Source organism: Mus musculus, chromosome 18, assembly GCF_000001635.26.
Source record: "Mus musculus strain C57BL/6J chromosome 18, GRCm38.p6 C57BL/6J".
NCBI classification, from domain to species: Eukaryota; Metazoa; Chordata; class Mammalia; order Rodentia; family Muridae; genus Mus; species Mus musculus.
In genome coordinates, this window is record NC_000084.6 from 56953640 (window position 1) to 56977240 (window position 23601).

At 40.3% G+C, this 23601-nt stretch overlaps 1 protein-coding gene and 1 long non-coding RNA gene across 3 annotated transcripts in view; one reads left to right on the plus strand and one right to left on the minus strand.

Annotated features, from left to right (window-relative positions):
- Gm34632 (predicted gene, 34632) overlaps positions 1 to 14681 on the plus strand; it is a 42578-nt gene extending 27897 nt beyond the window's left edge. The window contains exon 2 of the long non-coding RNA NR_166732.1: positions 12291 to 14681. This is a non-coding gene — a long non-coding RNA (predicted gene, 34632). The remainder of the gene's footprint in view (positions 1 to 12290) is intronic.
- C330018D20Rik (RIKEN cDNA C330018D20 gene) lies at positions 2189 to 21740 on the minus strand. Of its 2 annotated transcripts, XM_006526351.4 has the most exons (6): positions 21671 to 21740; positions 19745 to 19845; positions 13454 to 13550; positions 8762 to 8879; positions 4884 to 4940; positions 3433 to 4282 (listed from the first exon to the last, which is right to left on the minus strand). In XM_006526351.4, exons 4-6 carry the CDS (start codon positions 8870 to 8872, stop codon positions 4103 to 4105), a joined length of 348 nt encoding a protein of 115 aa, XP_006526414.1. In that variant the 5' UTR covers positions 8873 to 8879; positions 13454 to 13550; positions 19745 to 19845; positions 21671 to 21740; the 3' UTR covers positions 3433 to 4102. The 2 variants fall into 2 exon arrangements, with proteins under 2 accessions (NP_084185.1, XP_006526414.1); NM_029909.1 differs by lacking the exon at positions 13454 to 13550 and having other exon boundaries at positions 2189 to 4282; positions 21695 to 21740.
- Positions 21741 to 23601: the final 1861 nt, after the last annotated feature.

Consider the following 23601-nt stretch of genomic DNA (forward strand, 5'->3'; position numbering starts at 1 on the left):
GGCATATTAACCATGTGTCATTTTCTCTAGCCATCAAACACAACCAAAGTCCAACTTTCTTATCCACCCTCTGTCTCAGGGAATAAGTACCTTGTTTTATTCAACAACCAAAGCAAAGGCACTGGCCATCCACTGAGCCCTCACAGCTGTCTCCCAAACCTCTCTATCACTACCTTCCCCAAAATCCAATCAGCCATGAATTTCAGTCACCCTGTCTTAAATTCTTGCTAATGCACTTACCACCCTGACTCTCTTGAGTTTTGATGAACATACCAAAATGACACACTCTTAAATGTTTTGCATGGATACCAGTTACTGATCCCTATTTCCTACTCTGCTTCCATCCTCTGATGCATGGACAGGGACTATGATTATGGTCTGCATGAATGACCTTGGTTACCACAACCAACTGGGCCAGGGACTTACCTTTGTCGCAAATGTAGCTTATCTCATAGTTTTAGCGAACGACTTTACAATCTGGGTGGCTGGTTGTAAAATATGAATAAAATTTCTCCAAAGACTTCAAAACTGAGATGAAGGGAGTTGGTCATAAGCTGGTCAGAACATTGTAATGCTGAATAGATATCTCAGAAGGAATTATGGGCAGTGGCATGCTGCAGCTTTGCAGAAGGAGTTCTAGTGTATGAGCAGGGGAGCTGGGAGCCTGGAGAGAATGAAAAAAAAGGGGGGGCGGGGGGATCCAGGGCACTGTGCGAGGGCAGAATTCATTTCCCGTGGCTCCTAAGAGCATGATGAATTGTGATTTCTGTTGTAGATGCCCATTAAGTTGTTACGTTATTAAACCAAAACCAAACCAAAGCCCCCCTTTGAGCAAATCTTGTTTTCTCAAATGAAGTGTCCAAATAGTATGTGTTTCAGTAAGTCCTAAGCATATTGCAGTGAGGGACTGAATGACAGTTTTGAGAGTAGCAACAGAAGACCCAAACTCATGTTCCTTCTGACCCTTCCTAAAGTACTAGTTAAAGGGAATGAGAAAAGGGAACGCTTCATCACTTGGGGGTAGATATTGAGCTTGTGCTACAAATCTTTACATAAATACAAATCAATCCATGGTTAGGATTTAAGACAAGTGCCTGTTGTTACTAATCAGAGGAAAATGACTGTAAGAGACATTCTGATACTTGTCAGCATAACCCAATTGTTTTTTAGATAACACATTTCTAGGTATCTGCCTTTCTCTTTACCAACTACTGGGGCCAGAGGAATATTAGGAATCTTTATCATATAACCACCTCTCTCTCAAGTGAAAAGTAAATTTGTTGAAATTTATAAGTAAAAAAACAACATTAGTCTATATAATCAATACTCAGAATATGGGACAGCTATAATGAGATCATATATGATATTATATATAAAAATATATATAGTTAAAATACATATAATTAATTTTATTCTGAAAGGTACCTTACACCAGCTTTCTTTCATGCTTGGCCCCCATTTGGTCAGGGAAGACAGACACACAAATCACACACACACACACACACACACACTCTTACTTCTCTGGAAAAACAGAATTGTAACTTCCTTTATGACAGCAAATATGCTTGCCAACTCATCTCTTAGATGACTACCAAAAACATAGTTAGACTACTGTGTTCTTACTCAGTACTTATATCCAGTTTGCTGTCATTCTCACAGCCCTCTTTTGTTAGCTGACAACTCCACACTTTTAATTTTGGAGGGAACTAAGTGAGGGCCCACCTTATTATTATTATTTTTTTCAAACGCTCTCAGTATCTTCTCCTCGGTCTCCCATATTCCTTGATGTGACTTAATAGTTTCTGGGCTTAGCATTATTATTTTTTAATGTCTTAGCCAATAACTTAGCTTGATGTAGGCTTTGATTTTTTTAAAGCCTACTTTTAATAAGGGTACTTAAATGCTTTAAACTTCCCTTTAGCCCATCGCCCAGCAGAGGTAGAGGAAGAAAAGGTTAATAGGTCAAGGGAGGATGTGGACTTGTTTAGAAATGTTTCTTTGGAGAGAATCCAATGTGCGCTGTCAGGAGAGCAGCAGTTCAGATCACACAAATCAGCAGCACCAGCTCGATCCACTTCAAACACCATTCATGAATCAGCAGTGGCCGTTAGATCCAAGAAACCACGAGGCTCTGCTAGTTGGTCTTAGTGGAAGTGACAAGAGGTGGGCAGAAAACTACCAACAGAAGTTTTTGGTGGCATTTTTTTTTCTATGAAGTCATGACAAACAATGACCAGAAAAGAGTGGCAAGGTGAACCAATGCCATACAACAGTGTCCATTGTCTGTTAGATTATACTTAATACCCTTTTTAAACATCATGTGTTCTTTCAAGTATCCACTTTAGCAAAACGTCACATACCCACTTTCCAGGCTGCTTCCAGAAAAACACTACATGTCTATTCTCAGCAAAACTTTCTTTCACATGTCTGCTTCAGCAAAAATATTCTCTCATAAGTTTCCAGAAAAACATCACATGATACAATTGATTCTTCAAAGAAACTAGAAATTCCCACTTCAGTTTGACCACCTTGTAAGTACATTGTAGATGTATTTTTATTTTTGACAAAGGGTCTCACTACGTAGCTCAGGCTATCTTGGGGCTTACTATGTAGAGGCTGGCCTTAAACTCAGAGAGATCTGATCTGTCTGATTTTGCTTCCTGAGTGCTGGAAGTAAAGGTGTTTACCACTGCATCTAGCCATATTGTAGATTTCTTCAGTTTGAGAAAAGTCTACCATTTTTGTTCATATTTTATATTTGTTTGTATTTTGTCAGATTTGGCATGTATTAGAAGGTATTCACTTAAAAGAAAAAATTGTCTTTTTTCCCTTAAATCAGCTCCCTATGAACTTCTGTGAACTGTTTGGGTGTCATGAGCCACTGGACCTGTAAGCACTCAGTGTGAGTTGGTGTTAGAATTATAGAATACTGTAGCTCGATATAAGCAATTATAAAGCAAGTATAAACAAATATAAAGCAAAATATGAAGCACTATTTTAACTTTAGTCTCTACCTGTCCTAGCTACTATGACAACATGGCAATACTAAGCATAATATTTTTAAATAGTGACTTTGGAGGGCTTACTTTGTGCTGTACCCACAGTAGCTGGAATTGCTGTATTTGAACCACTACATAAATCCAGAGAACATTAGAAATGTCAAGATTCTGGCCCAGTGGCTGAGTGGCTGGGTGACCATGGAAAAGTTCCTCCAACTCTTTGAGCTTTAGATTCTCCTTCCTGGATAATGTAAGGACAATGTCTAAGGTTGGTGGGCTACATTATCTGTAATTCTAACACTAACTCACCCTGAGCACTTACTGACACTCAGACAGTTCACAGAACTTCATAGGGAGGCGATTTAAGCAAAAAAGACAGTTTTGGTGTTAAGAGAATTCATTCGGATGTTTGCCAAATTTGACAAAATATAAATCAGAGTACAAAAACACATGTTTAATACTTTATATAAAACGATACTTTATGCTTAGGTATGTTCAGTTATGATTAAAATAATAATTTCCAAGATACAAAAATTTGACAAAGTTACTATGTTACAATTCATTGAATTAACTTAATTGATAACTTAATGCAGTCCTCAACATTACAAATCAATCCCATGATGACATGAACACCTGAGTCTGCTATACACAGTCTGCAGGTTTAGGTCTCTTTTCTCCTTCTGAAGTGAAGCCTTTTTGGCTAGGACAATTATTCTATTCTACTCCACAAAAGTGAACACTAATTTTAAACAGGTGTTATTAAATTCCACTAAAATAGGCTGCATGCAGATGTGTTCATTAAAACATCCCTTTCTCAGTGCACAGTTATTAAGAATTCACATTCTATTTTAACGAGTGTAAGAACATTTACTCCGCTAAAGTTAGGCTCCAGGGCTGCTCGGCAGCAGGACTGCAGAGCCTGCTTCCAACCAGGGCACTGTCCAGCATGGGAAGTACATCCACGGTCACGAAAGGGAAAAGTAAACTCAGCAAGTAGTCCTCTTCGTCCCTACAGCTTCCCCGCTCTACAATGTACTCTTCTTAGTTCACAAGATGCCTAGAAGTAAACTTCTCATCTGGGTACTTGCATCAATGAGAAAATATCAGTTTGTAGCCAGCACCTGCTGCTCAAGTTTCCGAAGCTGTTTTTCAAGCTTTGAGGTATTTACTCGATGCATCATCAGAAATTGGCCATTCAAATGGAAGACGGGGATGTCAAATTTATACCGTTCATACCAAGTAGAATTCTCTGGAAGTGTGATGTCCACCTCCTGTAAAATAAACTAAAACAAGGATAGGATTTAGCACTCCACTTTATGGACCAATGCAACAACTGCAGTGATATGCTGGCCCAGACTTTGTAAGGCTGACAGTTTTCTCCTGCTTGTTGTAGCCCCACAGCAAGCCAATGGCCTACATTTACAAAGTCTGACTGATTCCATTACTCTACATTCTGATTTCCATCCTTTTCAGTCACACCTGCTCCATCCAGCAGCAGGGCTCTGCTCTGTTCCCGATGAAGTAAAACGTGTCCCAGCTGGGAAGTTGCCTAGAAATCAGGACATAAGCGTCTTGGTGTAAGAATAGCCAAGCTACTGTGGCTTGCTAAAGGAAAACATACCATGGAAGTTACAGAAAGACAAAAGCAGTGGGACCCAAGTTTAAAGTAAGCGCGCACCCCACCCCATAGTTAACTCTGAATCACAGCCAGTGAGAGAGAGAGAAGCCGAGCACTGTTCAGGTAATGGATTCCGTGGGAATCAGTACCCGGCTCTCTGAGGAACAGAAGCAAACTCTAAATGAAATCATTAACTCTTTTCCTAAGGGAAAGATCCAGGCCATACAGTAAACTAGACCCGCCCCGTTCGTATGCATGACAGTTACCCTGTCTTTATACGGCTGGAGAACTTCTTTAGCTTCATCACACAGCGGGCATGGGGCCTACAGGAAGAACAAGATGTTAGACCCAAAGGCAGGGGTTTGGTATAACATCCTCTCCCCCATGCCAAAAGGGAAAAAACCCCACATCAGAAGCATGTTACACTTATTTTAAAGGCTAGTTTTCTATCAGATTAATTATACGGCTTTATTTCCAAAGCAAATTATAACTATAGAATCTCATAAATAGCTACTATTCCATGATAGTTGGCTCTCTGCATTTTTCGGTTGTTGTTTTTATTGTTTTATGTATGTATGTGTACCTACTGGCATGTGCTTATGTGTGCACATTACATGCTCCTTATTTTTCACTAGCCTATCTACCGAGCTAAGGGCTCTGCCTTTTCCTAAGTGAGGAGCCCCTTGGTGGCTTCATACAATTGACCTAAATGGCTTGTGTCTTTTCTGACCTGAGAGTACTGAACTGCATCAGCCCGTTTTCCTACTCAGTCCAGAGGAAGAATTCTATCAGAGAACCGTGAAATAGTGACTGCTCTACCCTTAAAAGGAGAGAGGGATTTTTTTCTTCGATTCAGATGAGTGTCTGTAGCATTTCACAGTGTTTTGTTTCTGTTTTAGTATTACAGGTATCCACAGTGGACTAATGTTCTACCCGAAGCATAGGCCTCGCTGCTGTTTGTACTCTGCAACTGCCTTGTGGGAAAGGTGGGGGAGAACACAGATCGGCAGTCATTAAAGGTCTCTTAGTCACTGTGCCTAGAGTCTAGCCATAGGTTCTCTTCTGTAAGCTGAAAATAGGCTCAGCATTGCTGCTGCTGCTGCTGCTGCTGCTTGGGTAAAAACTGCTTTTTAATATATTACAAAGAGTTAAGCTATCACGTAGAAGACAGGCCTTTCCTTTGGCTTAACTCAGAGCATGTTTTGAAATAAGGATTTGGATATTTCTAGATCTTTTTGGCCAGATTCAGCTCATAAATTGCTATTAGCATTAACAATAAACAGACTGTGGCTAGTTTGTTACTGCAGGGCAATAACAAAAATTTTCTGAGAGTGTCAAAAAGTCAAAGTAAGAGCTTAAAAGAAAAACCAAACAAGACTGTACTAAGTGAAGATGTACCAAATGCCCTTCTTTATAGTTCGCTTTTAGAGTAGAGGCCTGAGGAGAGTGTTTTGATCTTAAGAATCAGGTTTGTGGAAGTTTGTACAAATTAATAATGCAAATATGTCAGTGTGTATCTGGCAAGAGGCTCATCGGAAAGGAGGCCGCCGTCAGGATGGCTTTTCTGAGGATTCTCCGTGGCACTTATTCATCTTGTTCTTGAACTGTGTGCTAACACACCCTTCCTTTCTTGTAGCAAGAAGGCTATGGTTTTGTTCCCTAGGAACTACTCTTGTCACGTGGCTAATTCCATCTTTAAGCAAGAAAGGTGAGCACTTGACACGGCTGCAAACCATTAGGACATCCTGTCTCTTTTGCCTATGATTGGCTCAGGAGTGGGCCAATCAAAAAGAGCCAATATGGTGATAAATTTAATCCAGAAGATACAAAGCTGAAACTAATAATAATCTTATTTTTTGAATCAAGCACTCCCTGGAACCAGAAACCAAAACTACCCAGAAAAATCTCTTGTTTTAAAGTCAATCTGTAAAGTGTACTCTACTACTTGTCATAGAAAAAGGACAAATTCCTCACTTTTCTACTTATTTTATTGGATGCCTGTTGCTTATATCTTGCTACATACTTTACAGGGTTCTATATACATATTAAGAATGAATGGGAGATTGGGTTTTTGTTTGCTTGCTTGATTATTTTCTGGAAATGTTCTTGGCTATTTCACCTGCTCTTGGAACCAAAAATATGGATGGCAACCACAGTCCAAATAAGTACAGCTAACTTCAGGGGCTACTGTCTCAATAGCTAACTTCAGGGGCTACTGTCTCAATAGCTAACTTCAGGGGCTACTGTCTCAATAGCTAACTTCAGGGGCTACTGTCTCAATAGCTAACTTCAGGGGCTACTGTCTCAGATAAAAGAATATTTTTGGTTCTATAATTTCTAACAGTACAACATATATTGATGATGTAAAAAGCAATTTAGATGAAATATTCTCAACAAGAAGTTCATTTTTAAAAATTTGTTTTATTTTGCACTTGGTGGAGGGCTTCAGATAAGGTCTTGCTATGTAGCCCTGGCTGGCTTGGTACTGGCTATGTGGCCTAGACTTGTATTGAACATGCTACAATCCTCCTGCCTCACTCTGACTACCAAGTGCTGGAGGACACAGGTGTGGACCATCACAACTGGCAGACTTTGTTATAAGCTAATTGTCAGGATTTAAACTATGAAATGGCTAAAATCTGAAAAATTATCAAGAAAGACCTTTTGTTTGAATTTCTGTGTTTAAAAAAGTAACTTCTGATGTCTTCATGTTTCTTTTTGATTATAAATTCCACAAAGTGATGCTAATTAACAAAAACAGACATTACTGATGTTCGTACTCCAAATTTCCAGGGTGAAAAACTCTTGAAACATTTTCCACCAAGGCTGGGAAGAGATGGCTGAGTGGTTAAAGCACTGGCAGTGCAAGCTTGGGGACTGGGGTTCCGATCCTTAGAGCCCTTGCAAATGCTTGGTGGCCACGCTGGCTTGCCAAGGTCCAGTGCTTGTAAGGCAGAATCAACTGATTGACCCTGCTTCCACGAATAAGGTGGAGAATGACTGAGGGAAGACTCCTGATAACAACCTCAGGCCTCCTGCACACACACACACACACACACACACACACACACACACACGCACACGCACACGCACATGCACACATACAGGCACATGCACACGCACACACACACACTCACACAGTTAAACCACCCCTGTAGCTTACAGTAGTGCCAGGGATAAGAAAACAAGCACTTCTTCAGTCTTCGCTATTCATTCTTATTTGTGACTTTGCCTATGTAATAAAGTTTGCAACCCCCAAACAATACTGGAAGCACTTCTACAGTCAAACACGAACATGCTCATGCATAAAACTATAAAAAGTTTGAGTTGCCAGTTGACCTGACATTTCTAAAGTGAGGTCCAATGAGGGAATGCTTTGCCCCTTGCTTTAGCACCCATTCTATAAACATAAACTAGTATTCTCTTAAATACTCCCATGGGTGCTGTTATATTGGTAATGGCATTTTCTATTTATTTATTTATTTATTTATTTATTTATTTATTTGCTGTTGTGTTTTTGTTGGTGACTTAAAACAAACAAACAAACTCCCCTAAGCACGGTGCTAAAAGAAAGCTGTGATGTGCCTCATGGAGAGAACTCAACTGTTAGACAAGCTTCATTTAGGCATGAGTTGTGGTGTTGTTGGCCATGAGCAAAATGCTAATTACTAAACAGTACGTATTGAAGACATCTTTAAACAGAAACTCACATAAACTAAAGTTATGCATTTAGTTGGTTCACAAAAATACTGTGCCCAGGGGCTTATGGGAACCCAATCCAGTACTTTCCTAGGTTTAATATTTGCTCAATGTTGATGGTGTTTTCTAGGACATAACTACTACAAATAGCAAGAACTGACTTATTTCTAAATAGGACAATTTTAATCATCCTAACTATAATCTATAGTTCTTTTTTAAATGTAGGGGTAAAATAACTACCATGTGTATTAGTGTACCCTTGATAACTGAGAAACAATGAAATGATAATGTCTCAGGAAGAAAAACTGAAGACCAGGTCAAAAGAGGTCTTCCCACTTCTTTTCTTTACAGATTTGACCCCTTCTCAGGGACATACATAACCTTTTCACCCAACAGTGATAACACGTTATTTTTTAAGTTGTAATTTTGCTTTTCCCTTTGGTACCTTTGTGAATAAGGTCAACACAGGCAGAGCTCTGTTAGAGGCAGAGAGATTTCTCAAGAGTCCAAAGGAGGATTTGGCAATCTGCAGGCTCTTTCCTTGAAACCAGAGCATTTTAATTCTGCCAAAAGAAAAATAAGCCAATAAAGTTAACACACCATTGACTCTGCTCTTTAGAATACAAGCAGGAACTTGCAAACTCATGATTGAATCTGAAAGTTTCAGAATTGTAGCTCAGAATCCAGGAGTGTCAGAGAGGCCCAGATGTTTGGCAAGTGTCCATAATAAATTCACTGTACTCCAGGCAAAACAGAATTTAGAACTAAAGCCCAAAACAAACAATAAAAAAAAAAAAAACAAACCCTATTACTTTTGTACCTAATCACTTGGTTTCTAGAAGCAAATTTCATGAGTTTGTTAATTTGAATATGAAATTAACTTTCAGCTGCAAATGCTATAAGCATCCTGATAACTCCTTATAAGTGGAGATGTCCTGAGATGGCTTTTAGTCCTAAGATGGTGGGTTCACTCTTACTGGCAAGCATGCAGCACCACCCAGCCCTTCCATGGTAAACCCGAAAGAACAAGGCACCTCCAAGGAGATCTCTGTCTCACACTGAAAGAGATGGAGAAGCACAGAGCTGTAGGTAGAGAAACTAACAGAGAATCAGTCTGGGTTAACTTGTGAGGAAAAGTCTCTTCCACCCCTTAAGAAGCGGTCTAAAAGGGAAGTGCCATGATTTTCAAACGCTTCATACACAAACACACTGGTGTTTTTATTGGAGAGACTCCAGAAGGAACAGTTTAATAGCAGCATGTCAGACAATGGGCTTTGAAGCTCCCTCAGACTGCTACTTTGCTTGACTGAGACACCCTATTATTCCTAGTTATCCCACCTAGCTTTGTAGCTAAAGCTGTAAGTGTTACAATTTAACTTCTAAAACACACATGTATAGTTACCTTTCCCACTTAGCACTATTTCCAAGATGAACTTCCTGGGATCCTATTTCTTACCTTCCCTTTTCCTCTCCAACTCTATTTCCCAGCTTCTCCTTCTTTAGGTTGACCAGCGGCAGCTGTGGCGACTCTCCGTCTATCCTTACAAGCCACAGCCCATCCCCACCAGCAGCACTGCACCTGCTCTTTCTCCATAGGAAGCTTACATACTTTCTCCTTATTTTGCCCTCGAACTCAAATCCCTTCCTTGAAGAGTCTACCTTACCAATGCTGGCCAGCATGTAACTCCCCATCCTCATATTCACAATATTTTTGTGAATCAACCTAATGCATACTTTTATTATAAGTGTTTCCACTTGAGGCGGTCCCTTCCTACTTACAATTTCTGTCCTTTTCCACTACAGCAGAGCTCTATAAGAACAGACACTGCTCACACCAGTATTCCTCAGCACACACAGTCAATGTGCACACAACAGGTACTTATATATTTGCTTGAGGGCTGAAACACTAGAGTGAGCCTTTCCCTCCTAATCTCTCCTCTGCTCAATTACTCAGTGTGGACAGCAGTCATTCTTTAGCCTCCCTCTAAACTAAAGGTTGCTGCTCCTCAGGGTGCCTATTGACTCTGGACTGAAGAGCTGCAGTTGGCACTGCCACCACTTCAAATCTCCTGTGCCCTACTTCCCAGAGCAGAGGATGACTGTATTACGTGCTAGTAGGCCTCTCAGTGTAAATTAGCTTTAAACTTATTTCAGACCAAACGATAGGACTTTAGAAAAAACTACCAACCTATATCAAACTACAATAAAGACCATAGGACAAAAAGCTCAGCCACTGATCCATGAAAGCAACGATCTTCCCTTTCCTCATAAGCCTCTACCCTTCCACTTCTACCCAGATTTCCCTGCTAAGTAGCCGAACTGCAGGGATCTGCTACTTAGAATTTGGAAAGTGAATGGAAGCAATGCCACAATATTCTGTGAGATTCTCAACTAAGTGTTAAGTCTTAGCAGCCACATTTTCTGTGAATTCCACAGCATCAACAACTCCAAAAGGTGAATGTAGTTGAAGATACAGCTTTGACTACACAGGGCATAAATGAAGGGGGAAATTGAATTTTATAGGTAGCTATTTATCTATTCGCCCCACATTTCTAAGCATAGGCAATTGACGTTTAGTGGGTAGACAGACATTTCTGGATCACTGGATTTGGAAGGACTCTATGATACCAGTGGCACTCTCTCGTAAAATAAGACGGTATTAAAGAAATTGTACTACATATGGAGGAGATGTAAATGAAAAAACTAGCTTTATAAATGGTAGAGGTAGAGTCCTTGGGAATGGGAAGGATGGGGCCTTCCTTAGCAGTGTACCCAGACTATAACCAGGATTGTGAACTGCAGCTACTTGCTTTGGTGGAGGGAAAGAAGATTTATTGATGTTTGGCTGGAAAGGAAAGGAAAACTTATTACTAGCTGACTTGAGACTGAGGTGTTAAGGCTTTTAAAAAAACTCACATCCACAATGGAAACCGGCTTCAGTATTTCCAACATGACAAAACACAGCATGTGGTCTCGACTGCAGCCAAGACAAATAAAGCCTGCCACAGTAAACAGAGCTGCCATGCATTCCAGATCGGGTGGAATATTTGTTCAATAACCAGAGAGCTAGGCAGGGTCTTCAGTGATGCTGCAGCCACTCAGCTTACAACTACCGCTGTGCTCTCCTCCCCACTGCTACTTTCTCATGCACTTTTAATTACTTAAACCTGGCACGTTTATTTCCTGAGCAAGGCATCAATGCTATGCAGTTTTACAACTTGCATATTTTAATGGCCTATGGTATATGCATTTTTACTATATTGTTCAATTAACTTATTTCTTTCACAGTAGTGTATTATAAATTTATATTAGAGTCTGATATGAAGAAAAAGCTCCTTACTCTTTACCTAGACAGATATTAAAGCTAAAATTTCTTAATTCTTGAGGTTCACTTATGGCTGTAAAAATTAAATGAAAAAATGATATACTCCAATGGGAACACTTTAATGCTCTTCTGAGATCATTTGACTAACTCTGTAAACCCCAACACCATTGCTGTCAAAGTCACATTCACCAAATTATGCCTTCTTGAAGTAAAATCTTTATGTGGACTACTCTATCACTGTGACATTTTCATTAGTTCGATTATTTTTGAACCATATCTTAGTACTATAAAAAAACATCCTGAAAAGCGGTCTCTGCCTATTAGCTCCTAATTGTGAGTTGACAACATTTCCTCCCAGTTCTCTATACTGGAACCGAACCTAGGGACTCATAAATGCTGGGCAAAAGCTTTAAGAGTTACACTAAATAGTCCAGCCTGCCCTTGACCCACTCTGTAGTCCAGGTTGGCCTTGAACCTGCACTCCTCCTGCCCTAGCCTTCTGAGCAGCTGAGATTAAAAACTTGTATGACTAGGCCTTACTGACAGCATTGTTTTAAAATTATGTCACTTTAGTCATGAAATGAGTGTTCCTATTATACAGACAGATAGAGTTTTATCCTCTGTATTTTGTTATATGTCTCTGTGACAGGAACACAAAGAACTGCGCTCATAATATCAAAGAAGCACAATTGGGTCACCTTTGTCACAGACTGGAAGAAAGTAGAAAAAGCATAAACTGGATTTAGAATGTGCGTAAAGAAAATCCTGAAGCCTAACAATAAAGACGGTGACTCCTGCTGCTTCAAGTCCAGTGCTACTCAGAGGATCGGCTCCCCTAAAAGAGAAAGGGAGACTGGCCTTCCAACACAACGCAGGCAGACTTCATTGGTCTTTATGGCAGAATCAAATACAACATGGGGGGAGGACTGATTGGACCAGTTCAGCCTTCCTTGAAGCACGGTAGAGAAGATAAGTTAACTTTATAGTGTTTCCCTGAGAAGCACTGAAGGGCACACCATGAAAGCAACTGATTATAGCACAGGAAGATGCTATGGTTGTTTGAGCCTTTATTAAGGATTAGTCATTTCAGCATGACGAGCTGCCCAGGCTATGGCTGCACATCACTTATGTAGGGCTCCTGGATCTTTCAAACACTGTATGCATCTGATTAGGAGGGAAACAACATTGTTCTCGCTTGAGTAGAGAAACTGACCTTCACTGACCAGAATTTTATTCATACAAAGAGGCCTTTGGCACACCAAAGCTCTAAGCTCACATAATCATTCATCAGCAAGCTGCAGTGTTAGTTCATGTGCAAAATCAAGAAGTCTATCTAAGCCCAGGTACCACCTTGGTTATTAACAGATAACACTGGAGCTTCTGCACAAGACTATAATGTAAATTTAATGCTGAGCTGACATTAACCAAATACTATTATCATAGCTCTTGCTGAACCTATGTTCTATAGAGAGCTAGCTTCAAGGCTTCTGTTTAGTCATTTGTGCCATGTGAGACGTTAAATGCTCCACTTCATATGCATTACCATCTTGGTATAGCATTTCTATTTTTACCCAAATGAAAAGAAACACACACCCTTCTTTTAGGAACAAACCCCATATTTTGGGGGCTATGTAATCAGGTGAGGTTGCTGAGGTGGTGACTTGGGTCACTGGGTTCTACATAGCCTATTAGGGACAAATGATGCCCCAGCACTCATCTTTGAGTCTGCAACCAGCTGTATTTGAATCTTAATCGCTTCTGAATAAATTGGAATGGAACTTAAGATCTTGGATACAGGACACATTTACTCACGGCTTCCTTGGCTCCCCTTAGATCATGGAATAGAGACTGGATATCTCTGTTTCAAGTTCTTTGGTGCCATATTCAACTGCATTTACACATAATCAATCTGCAAGAATGTTTTGAAAATGTCCTTTGGCTGTTTGAAGTTCAGGACTTGTCTATACAGTAAGATCACGATTTTATTAAAGTAATAATTTACATACCTACCATTTAATACATGAACACCCCTTCTAATTCTCAGTAAAATTAAGCCATTACATTTTCCTTCATCTATTCTAGCGATTAGTTTGTTTCTCTCAAAATAAAACTTACATCAACTTCATACACTGCATACTAGCAACAAGAATTCTAGATGGAGTTTATGGATTTAGAAGGATGATTTTTTTTTTGGATATTTTATTTACTTACATTTCAAATGTTATCCCCTCTCCTAGTTTCCCCTCCACAAGCCCCCTATCCTATTCCCCTCCCCCTGTTTCTATGAGGGTGCGTCCCCGCCCCCCATCCACTCCCACCTCCCTGCCTTGGCATTCCCCTACATGGGCATTGAGCCTTCATAGGACCAAGGCAGAAGGGTGATTCTTAGTTGAGATAAAAGTTATATCATGCTTTATATTAGTAGCAAACTCATGACCATTTACTCATTAATTCCACAGTGATGAGGAAATAAATAGGTGAAAGTAAATAAGAGATGATCCTCACTGATGAAGAGTTAAAAATATGGTCAGAATATTAACATGCACAGACAGGTAAACAAGGAAGGCAGGAGGTGTAACAATGGGGCATACAGAGAGCTTCAAGAGAAAGGGAAAGATGAGTACCGTGGGATAAGGTTGGGGATAGTGTCACAAAAAGATTTGAAATCACTTAGGATTTATGGACATATAAACAAAATAGGAAGTACACTTATACTGGCTAGTTTTGTGTCAACTTTACACAGGCTGGAGTTATCACAGAGAAAGGAGCTTCAGTTGAGGAAATGCCTCCATGAGATCCAGCTGTAAGGCATTTTCTCAATTAGTGATCAAGGTGGGAGGTCCCCTTGTGGGTGGTGCCATCTCTGGGCTGGTAGTCTTGGTTCTATAAGAGAGCAGGCTGAGCAAGCCAGTAAAGAACATCCCTCCATGGCCTCTGCATCAGCTCCTGCTTTCTGACCTGCTTGAGTTCCAGTCCTGACTTCCTTTAGTGATGAACAGCAATGTAGAAATGTAAACTGAATAAATCCTTTCCTCCCCAACTTGCTTCTTGGTCATGATGTTTGTGCAGGAATAGAAACCCTGACTAGACAACACTTGATACAAATTTTGAGGGAAACATGAATTGAGCAAAGAGATAAGGAATAATGGAAATAAGCTGGTCTCAGGATAGGACTCCCAAAATTTTCAATAGTTGTCAAGCCATGTGTGATTTGTCATGTATATCTTCAAAACCACTGATGGGTTTGAACAATGTTTATTTATGAAATTTTGGGAGATTAACTTGTTAGTAGTTAGAGAATCATTGAGACTCAAGTGGGTGGTGACATATAAATGTTTGGTACTCAGGTGAAGAGCCAGAGCTAATGATAAAAATTAGTTCTTGGTATAATGATTGTATCTGCAGCTATGAAACTAGATGAGATGATCTCGGTAGGACAGAAGAGGAGGGCTCAACGTAGATCTTTTCGGCAATCCAACTTGTAGTGATTGGAGAGAGAGAAGCTAGGACAAGCCGTACAACCACTGAGGAGGTAAGAGGAAAGCCAGAGAGTATGTCTCCATAGAGGCCAGTGGGAAGGGCTTCCAGAATGGAGGAGCAGTCCATCGCCCAGCAGTGATGAGGGCTTGTCTAGAATGGGACAGTGAAATGAGACACATGAACCAGAAGATACACACCTGATGTTGCTCCAAAGGCATTAATCCTATAACCAATGTGCTACCATGCCACAACCATGCTGGTTTCTGCCTAATTTACCAAGCTAAAAGATATCTTGGGTATGGACAGAGAAAGCTGATGGAGGAAAGAGTGGAGACAAAGATTGACTATCTTGAAGTGAATACTTAAAGAGGACAACACATTTAAAAAGCTGTATAAGTAAAAACAATATAGAACCAATGCTTAATTATTGGTTATGAAATAACTCTAAGAGGATTTTATAACTAAAGACAGTGATTTTTTTTCCCGAAACTTTGTTTTTATTGGGCCCAGCAGAAGACTTAATATTCTTAGCAACAGGTGCGTCAGAAGTGAGAAACTGAGGGACTGAAAAACACTTCAGCTCCAGCTCAACATTTCAGGCGGTGAACACTACGTACACTGGACAGCACTGTGTCTACATAAGACCGGATAGCACACACTCTGCCCTCAGGTCACAGATTATGTCACTCAGAAACTTTCAGAAAATCACAAACCGGACACCCAATCTGAGCTTTTCAAAAATAATTTTCCCACTGCCAGATTTAAAAAAAAAAAAGACAATCCTCTTCCAGTGGCCCTTTCTCTGTGCTTGCCTTATTTTTATGGGTAGAAAAAGTAGTCATTACTATAATAGTAACGATTTCCTCAAGCAGTGTATATCCGAACAGAAGCCCCCTAAGGAAAGTGTTAAGTTGACATTATTCATCATCTTACCAAATAGTTCTGAGTAAATTTGCTGGAGAGATCAAAATACTTTTAAATAAACACAATCCACACTCACACTTATCAATCGGAGGAATTAAGCAGAAGTAGCATAATTGTTCACTTACAGCTATGAGTTCATCTTCATGTAGAGTTTACATAGGAATTCTGTGTTTGAAATCCCTGGATTCATTATTTATTTATTTATTTATTTATTTATTTATGAAGATTTCACAAGCATAGATCCCAAAGAGAAACACAGCTGCCACTAACATGTTCTAAGGTACAAAGAAACTCATCTCTTTGAGCCTTAGTTTTGCCAACTGTGAAATGGAAATTCTACTATTTGTTCTGATCTCTCATTTTCCAGAGACTCAAGAGAAGCATGTTCACAGGTTTTAGGTCTCAAATGTCTTTGTGACCCAAGAAAGAGCAATCCCACACTGAAGAACTGGCATAGGAATGGCCCATGCCTGCACAAGGCCTTGAACAATTTTCTGTCTTTGGAAGCTGAAAATATGCAGCTCTTTGGAGAAGCTCAGAATTCCTTTTGAGATCCATGCACAAGTGTAACCATTGCTTACTGTCAACTGTTCTCTCTCTCTTTACTCATAACTGGGAAGCAGTGGTTTCAGAAACCACTACACTGAGAAGTGGGGAGCTGATAGCAGAGTGGTCAAGCATTCATCCGGAAACTGTTTAATCATAGGAGTTGGACATTCTATTAGACATACTTAAAATGTTATTTTAAATGACCTATCCTACTCATCTCGGCATTCCTCCCCTTGTGCGGAAGCACTGTCGCCTTGGCCTTGGTGTGGGGTAGGCTGACAGGAAAAGAGTCTTCAGGGCAGGTAAGTGTTTTAGAATCTTTAAAACTTAGCAGTCACTCCTTCCAGATCATTCCTTCAGAGGAGTCTACTCCAGAGTGGAATTGGTGCATGTGACAATGTCAAGAAAAGGTTTCCAGAAAACATCCAGCTAAGAAAAAGAAAACAATGCTAACCAAGAAAAGTCATGTACTCCACAGTATGAGCCTCATAGCATCCAGCAGATTCCGGAGGGAATCCTAGACCAATTATCACAATGGGGTCTGCGCATGCTGCCTTCTTCCTTCTATCCTCCATCCCAAAGATACTGACTCAGCAACTGGCCTAGAGCCAGAGCAGCACAGTCCAATTCAGAGTGCAACAATGTTCAGCTCAGTTATGACATAATGGCTGCAAATCCATTCCTGAAAGCAAGAAAACTTAAATAATGTGCTTAGCTTATATTAGACATAGGGCTTTAACAGAGTTTAAAAACTAATTTCAAAGTTCCATCCTCCCATAACGATAACCTTAAGACTGAGGGCAAAACCATCTAGTTCAGGGAACGGGCACAAAGTGCATAAGGAATTATGCAGACTCCTTTTGACATTTATCCTTCTTACCCAACATGACCTTGTTCCTCTGATTTTTAATACTGACTCAGAAAGAAGACAATTTCATTAAAACGTTTTAGTCACATTATACTAAGATAGTAATACCAGTCTAATTGCTAAAAACAAATTTGCAATTCAAAATGTCTTCCATTTGTCACTAATATTCTATTCATTTCTAATTTATATGACCACATAAGACCTGCAAGGTATTCTGCTGCAAATCCAATAATTCATTAGTCTTTCACTATCACTAAGTCATAGGCCTGTACAACACAGAGTCTAACTTAAATGCTAAGTACTACCCACGATAGGCCCTGGAAGACCCTACAGTCTCCTGAGTCTTATTTTGTTCTTTCACAGATATCAGTAGAATATTCTGATACTTTGGAACTGAAAAGTGACTTTAGATAAGAAAACCATGTTTAATTCTTTTGTACAATATATTTTCATTTATTCCTATTTTTTCCTTGAACAAGGGCATATGCTTATATGTTTTATTTAAGGCTATTTTAAGGTTCATAAGAGAAAAGGAGTAAGTTTCAGACAGGAAAGTCTCTTAGTATAAATAAGGTTTTCAATCTCTAAGTCTAAGAAGATTCGCATTAGTTTCTATTTGAACATGAAGACCTCTTTTTCCATGTGTATATTTCAGATGGCCTTAGCTGACTTTCTATAAAGTAACGTAATAGTTTCTTTCTCTTAGCTTAGCAAAAACATACATATTAAGAAGAAAAAAAATCAAATAACTCAATGTCATGTCCTTCCCTCCTGACTGAACTTAAATCCATTTTCCTATTATTTTATTATTAATATGAGAAAGTACTGGAGCAATAAGAGGATGCTTATGTTTATAGCTGTAACATTCTGGTTTTGGATGCAATCAGGTTCACAGACTGCAGTATGTAGCCCTCCACGGTCCTGTTTTATAAATATTTCTATCTATATAATAGGTAATATATATTAAACTTCTGAACTTTGAACTCCACCAGGATGCTGTTAGTAAAGAAAGGAAATAAAAAACCAAAACAAAAAACCAAACAGACAAAAAATTAATTGTGGATTTTCTACACTGACATTTGAGCAATTTAGTTTAGAATAAGTAACACAATAGGTCCTTGAGACAGGATCTGAGACAGGATCAAGCCAAGATGCTGGTGGCCTGGGTAAGTTAGTAATTTGGCATACCTTCATAGATAATTCTTCAAATATTGGCTGGACAGATATTTGGGTGAAGAGATGGGCACTGTAAGTCTGGAAGGAGTGCAGATATAGAAAGCTTTTGCCCTCTCAGTCTGCGTATCTAGCTCAACAAATGCTCTACAGTTTTCCGGGTGGATCTGCTCAGGTGTCAGTTTGGTGACAGTTTGTGGATTTTCAACCATACCCTTCCCTGGTCCAAGCTGTTAATGAACACAGTACTTATAATAGCACTTGGTCACTTCCTAGAACCTTGTTTTTTTTTTTTTTTCCTCTCTCTCTGCTGCTTCCTCAGAGATGTTTTCATGTTCTCTACAGGTGTAGACTTCCCCCGAGGGACACTGCCTTTCCATGTCCATAGCATGAACTGAGTGTATGCAGTGAGTCAGGTACTAGAAACATAAAAGTGATTATTACACTGCCCTTCCCCTTAATGACCTTGGGGCAGAGGGAAGATTCACAACACAGCAGCACAGAAAGGAAGACTAATAAAGTAAAATCACCATTACTAGATGCTACTGACGTCATGTGTTGGATACACTGAGCAGGTTCAAGTGTTGGAAGTTCAACCCCCAATATGGCGATGGTGAGGTAACAGAACCTTTAAGAAGTAGAGCCTAGAAGATATCTGATCATGGAGATCTATGGGAAGTAAAAGGGAAGGGGTGTTAATATTGCTTCTTTCTGAACATGTGAGTTCCCTTTCTAGTTTCCTAGTGTGATGGGCCATAGCCAGGGGACCCTTGCCGAGACTTTAGCATCCACGGATTTACATCTTGCAGCTTCTAGAACCATGAGCTGAAGTCGGATACTTTCTAAATACAACAGACATTTTCATTTTTTCTTACATCCCTGGGAAGTTGAAAAAGAACTAGAATAAAAAGAATACAGTCTTTGTACTTCCTGATCCCAGCACAGGAATGGGGTTAGACAAGTGCAAGCATATATCAGTGTGAATTAGCCACAGCTTTTGATTTTACATATCCCCCCCTCAATAGCTTTTTCCCTAGAACTTGCTACATATACAAAGGGAAGAGTTATAGGAGCTCACACAGTCCTGCTACTTGTAGAGTCACACATACCTGATCCAGAGGGTATCCCCCCTCAAAACAACTGCAAACAGGAATAAAATCTCATCCAGGAACTATTCCAGCTGGCTTTTGGTTTCTTCTGATGTATATCCCTTGAATAAAGCCGTGCAAAAAAATTAGATTTACAATAAGGAACATAAAACCCCTCACTACTTCATACCATATCACCTCAATGTCTTACTGTGTTTGAAAATCCCAAGTATAAGCACTAGAAACTAAATAGGTTGGCCTGCTAGAATATATACAAGATATGAACTACAAAAGCTTTAATTAAAACAAACTTATTTGGAGGGATCTCTCCACAGTGCCTCTGGGTAGTGTTCCTGTGAGTACAATACAAGCAACCAACTGGAACAAAACAGAAACACAGCTCAATAAATCCTCTGAGTTAGAAAAATATTCATTTCTATTACTCACCTGTCAATAGTCTGTCTAAATAAAACTACATAGCTGCACAGTCCTCTAGCAAGAGAGACAAAAATTATTGATCCTTTTCTGGCAGGTAGCTTCCAGTGGACCAGAGCAAACAGAGGATATTTTGAGGGCCTGTTTAAAGTAGCCCAGAGATTTTAATTTTCACAACTGGGCCTTTCTGGTCCCAGGCAATTCCTCAGTACAGCAGGACCCAGGATTAGGTTTCAACATCTCACATTGAACCATGATTAGTTCTGCCTTATCCCAGAGAAACAGTAACTCAGCAGTTTCCAGGAAAGACTTGTTTTCATGCCTCTGTTGCTGCTGGTGGTTTGTTGAGACAAGGTCTTACTTACTATGCTTTGAGGGCTGGTCCAGACTTGAGGTCTGTCAGCCTAAACCACAGTGTTGGGACTGGAGGCAAGAACCACAACTGCGCTGTTTCTCTTGCATTTTATCCTCTGTTCTTTACCTATCATACACCTCATGCATATACTTCTAAGTATTGGCAGAGAGCATCATGTGCACTTTTATAAGCTATTCCACAAAATAGTACTAAATGAGATGGCTGTGGTCTTTAAGAGTCGTCTCAACTTGTTCAGTGTCCAACCAAGACAGCTGGAGGGAGTGACCAGTTAGCCAATGTTACAGAGCCCGTATTAGGTTGAGAAATGTACTAGTAGTTTTGGGATATAATATAGTCTCAGCACCATTGCTGCGTGTAAGGAACTGAGAGTCTTTGGGCCAACAGTGTCTTGTTTTTTAAAGAGCACTAAGATAGTTTTCCAAAAACACAGTAAGAATAAGGATAAAGATAGGCAAAAACCCACTTAAAGAGAGCCTTAGAAACAACTGAATACCTATTCACATTAGTGGCAACTAATCAGAAAATCAGACGATTTTCTACCTTTGTGTCTTATTAAAAAGTGCATTAGTTGGTGTTTGTCAGGGGTGAGTGACATGGCCAAGTACTAGTTGGGAACTGTGAAGTCTGATTTATTCTTTTATTGTCCACAGGCCCAGAGAGCTGCTTCTACCCAATAAAGCAAAGATGGGGTCCAGACAGCCGGGTCCAGAGGGGCTCAGCACTCGCAAAGTTCCCTCCTGCTCTTTTCAACCTTTTCACCCCAATTAAAGGTCAACGTGGCTGCTCAAAACCACTTATTTAAAAAGGCAGTCAACTCAGCAGGCTGTCAAGTGTGATATTGCCACTTCATAGGATTCAATTAAACCCGGGACCAGGGCATCTGTGAATCACCGGGAGAAGCATGAGTTAAGACATTTTCTGCTTTCTTCGAGAAGCCGAATTTCTCCCTTCCGTCATTTATTCAGCTCCCTGAGCGCGCGTTTACAATCTCCCCCCAGTGGCTCAGGGATTTATAGCTCCCGGCTTAATTAAATCCCCGCTAACTGCCATGGAAGTCTGCAGCGCGCCGCACTGCGGAGGGCTCGCGGCCTTTTCCTGCGGGCGCGAACGGGCGCCCGGGCACCTGCAGTGCTCACCGTAGCCCCGGCGCCATTACCCACCTCCGCCTCGCTCGGGCCGCCAGGCTGCGGCTTCCGCCCGCCGCACTTCCGCCGTGCGCCGCACTTCCGGCCCGCGGGCGCCGCCCTGCCGCCTGGGCTCCTTCCTTCCTCCCAGGTCCTTTTCTGTTCCCTGGTTTGCTGGATCCTGCTGGCATAATAGAATGGAGAGAAAGCCCAGCTAAAATGCATTGAAAAGAGAGAAAAGAGGAAGAGAAGAAAGGAAGGGAGGAAGGGAAGGACTAGAGAAGAGGCTCTGTGTGTTTAGAAAACAGCCTGGGGGTTGGGAGGCAGCGTTTTGAGACTGGCCATTTTAACCACTCCCTGTATGCGTTCATTCATTTATTAAGATAGTATTTACTGACTTCCTCCTCCTTTAGGCTGGGGCTGAACTGGGTTATAAGGAACAGGATGAGCAAAACTGGGAGCTGTACCTCCTCTCATTTACAACCTTATAATCTTGTAGGCAAAACAGACGTGGGGAAAAATTATCCTTTTAATAGTTTATGCATTTATTAAGGTTAAGCATTTTGATGGGAAGGGATATGACTTGTGAGAAGATAGGCGTATCGGCTAGTTAGAGAAGTAGCTTTTGTGCTGTCATCTGACACACCTAGGACAGGGGCAGAGTGACTAGTATGGCTAAAACTTTAAGGGAATGGGGGAAGGGGGATGAAAAGAAGCAGAAGTGTATACGCCCGAGTAAGGCCAGATAGCTACGGCAGGGTTGTGTGTGTAAGGGGCCGCTGGAATGTTTTCTGATTGACTGTGTCTCTCTTTAGAAAGGGGAGCCGGAATAATTGTTTTTATTTTCTAAGAAGATCTCCCTGCTTTCGGAAGATAATGGCTTAGTATAGGTGGAGCAATCAGGAACGACAGGGGGTGACTAAGAAGTATAGGCTACAGGTGTGGTGGTATTGTAAGTAATAAGAAAATGATGGGTAATCAGTATAATACTCTAATATTTATTGATAGCTTACCCAAAGCTTGGTGCTCATTAACATATTTAATCCTGTGAATAGCCTTATTAAGTACCATTTTAAAGATGATGAAATAGAGGCTTAATAACTTACTTGCCTGTATCCTCACCGGTAGAAAATAGCATATTGGAATTCCATTTCTGCACCCAGTACCTGTGGGCTCATCATTGAAATAAAAGCACTTTGTAGTCAGTGCTTAAAAAGAAAAAAGATAAAACAGGTTAGTAATGGGTTACACTAAACAAACCATATTGATTATATGATATTAGTAGAGGACACAATTTGAAAGTGGAATTTTCAAGTTCATACTTTATCACTTCAGCATTTGCCGACAGCCGAAACAGGATTTGGGACCTTTAAAAAGACCTATGATTATTTTTTGTTGTTGTTGTTGATATGCTCTGATAAGTCCTAATCTTTCTGAGCAGAAAATGTCACTCTATAACAGTTACAACTAGAGTGTTTCTTAGGAACTAATGTTGTGTCTAGAAAGCTATACGTATCTTGGGAGGGCATGCATAGTGTACATTTTGTGGCGTGATAGAAAAACTTCCTAGAAATGGAACTCCAGGTCAGCTTCCAATTTTCATGTTTATTTGCTGGAAAATGAAGCTTTGTATGGTCAGTGGGTTGTCTGCCTTTGTGAACTGAAGAGAAATGTTTCAGGAACGTCTCTCTCAAAGGTCATGATGATAGCTTTGCAGTGCTGGTTACAGGTAAATTTCCTCAAGGAGTCAAAGTTCATTTCCAGAGCTTGTGTTTAATTAGTAAGACCCTTTGGGGGTGATTATACAGTTTTTAAGTAGTAGCCCAGGACTTGGAATGTATATAAACAGTTTCATTTGAGAATGGAAGTTCCCTGAAATGGCTGTGAAACGCCGAGGATTTAGCTGTCAGAGCCCAGTCATCTTGGGAATGTCTGTGTTAAGG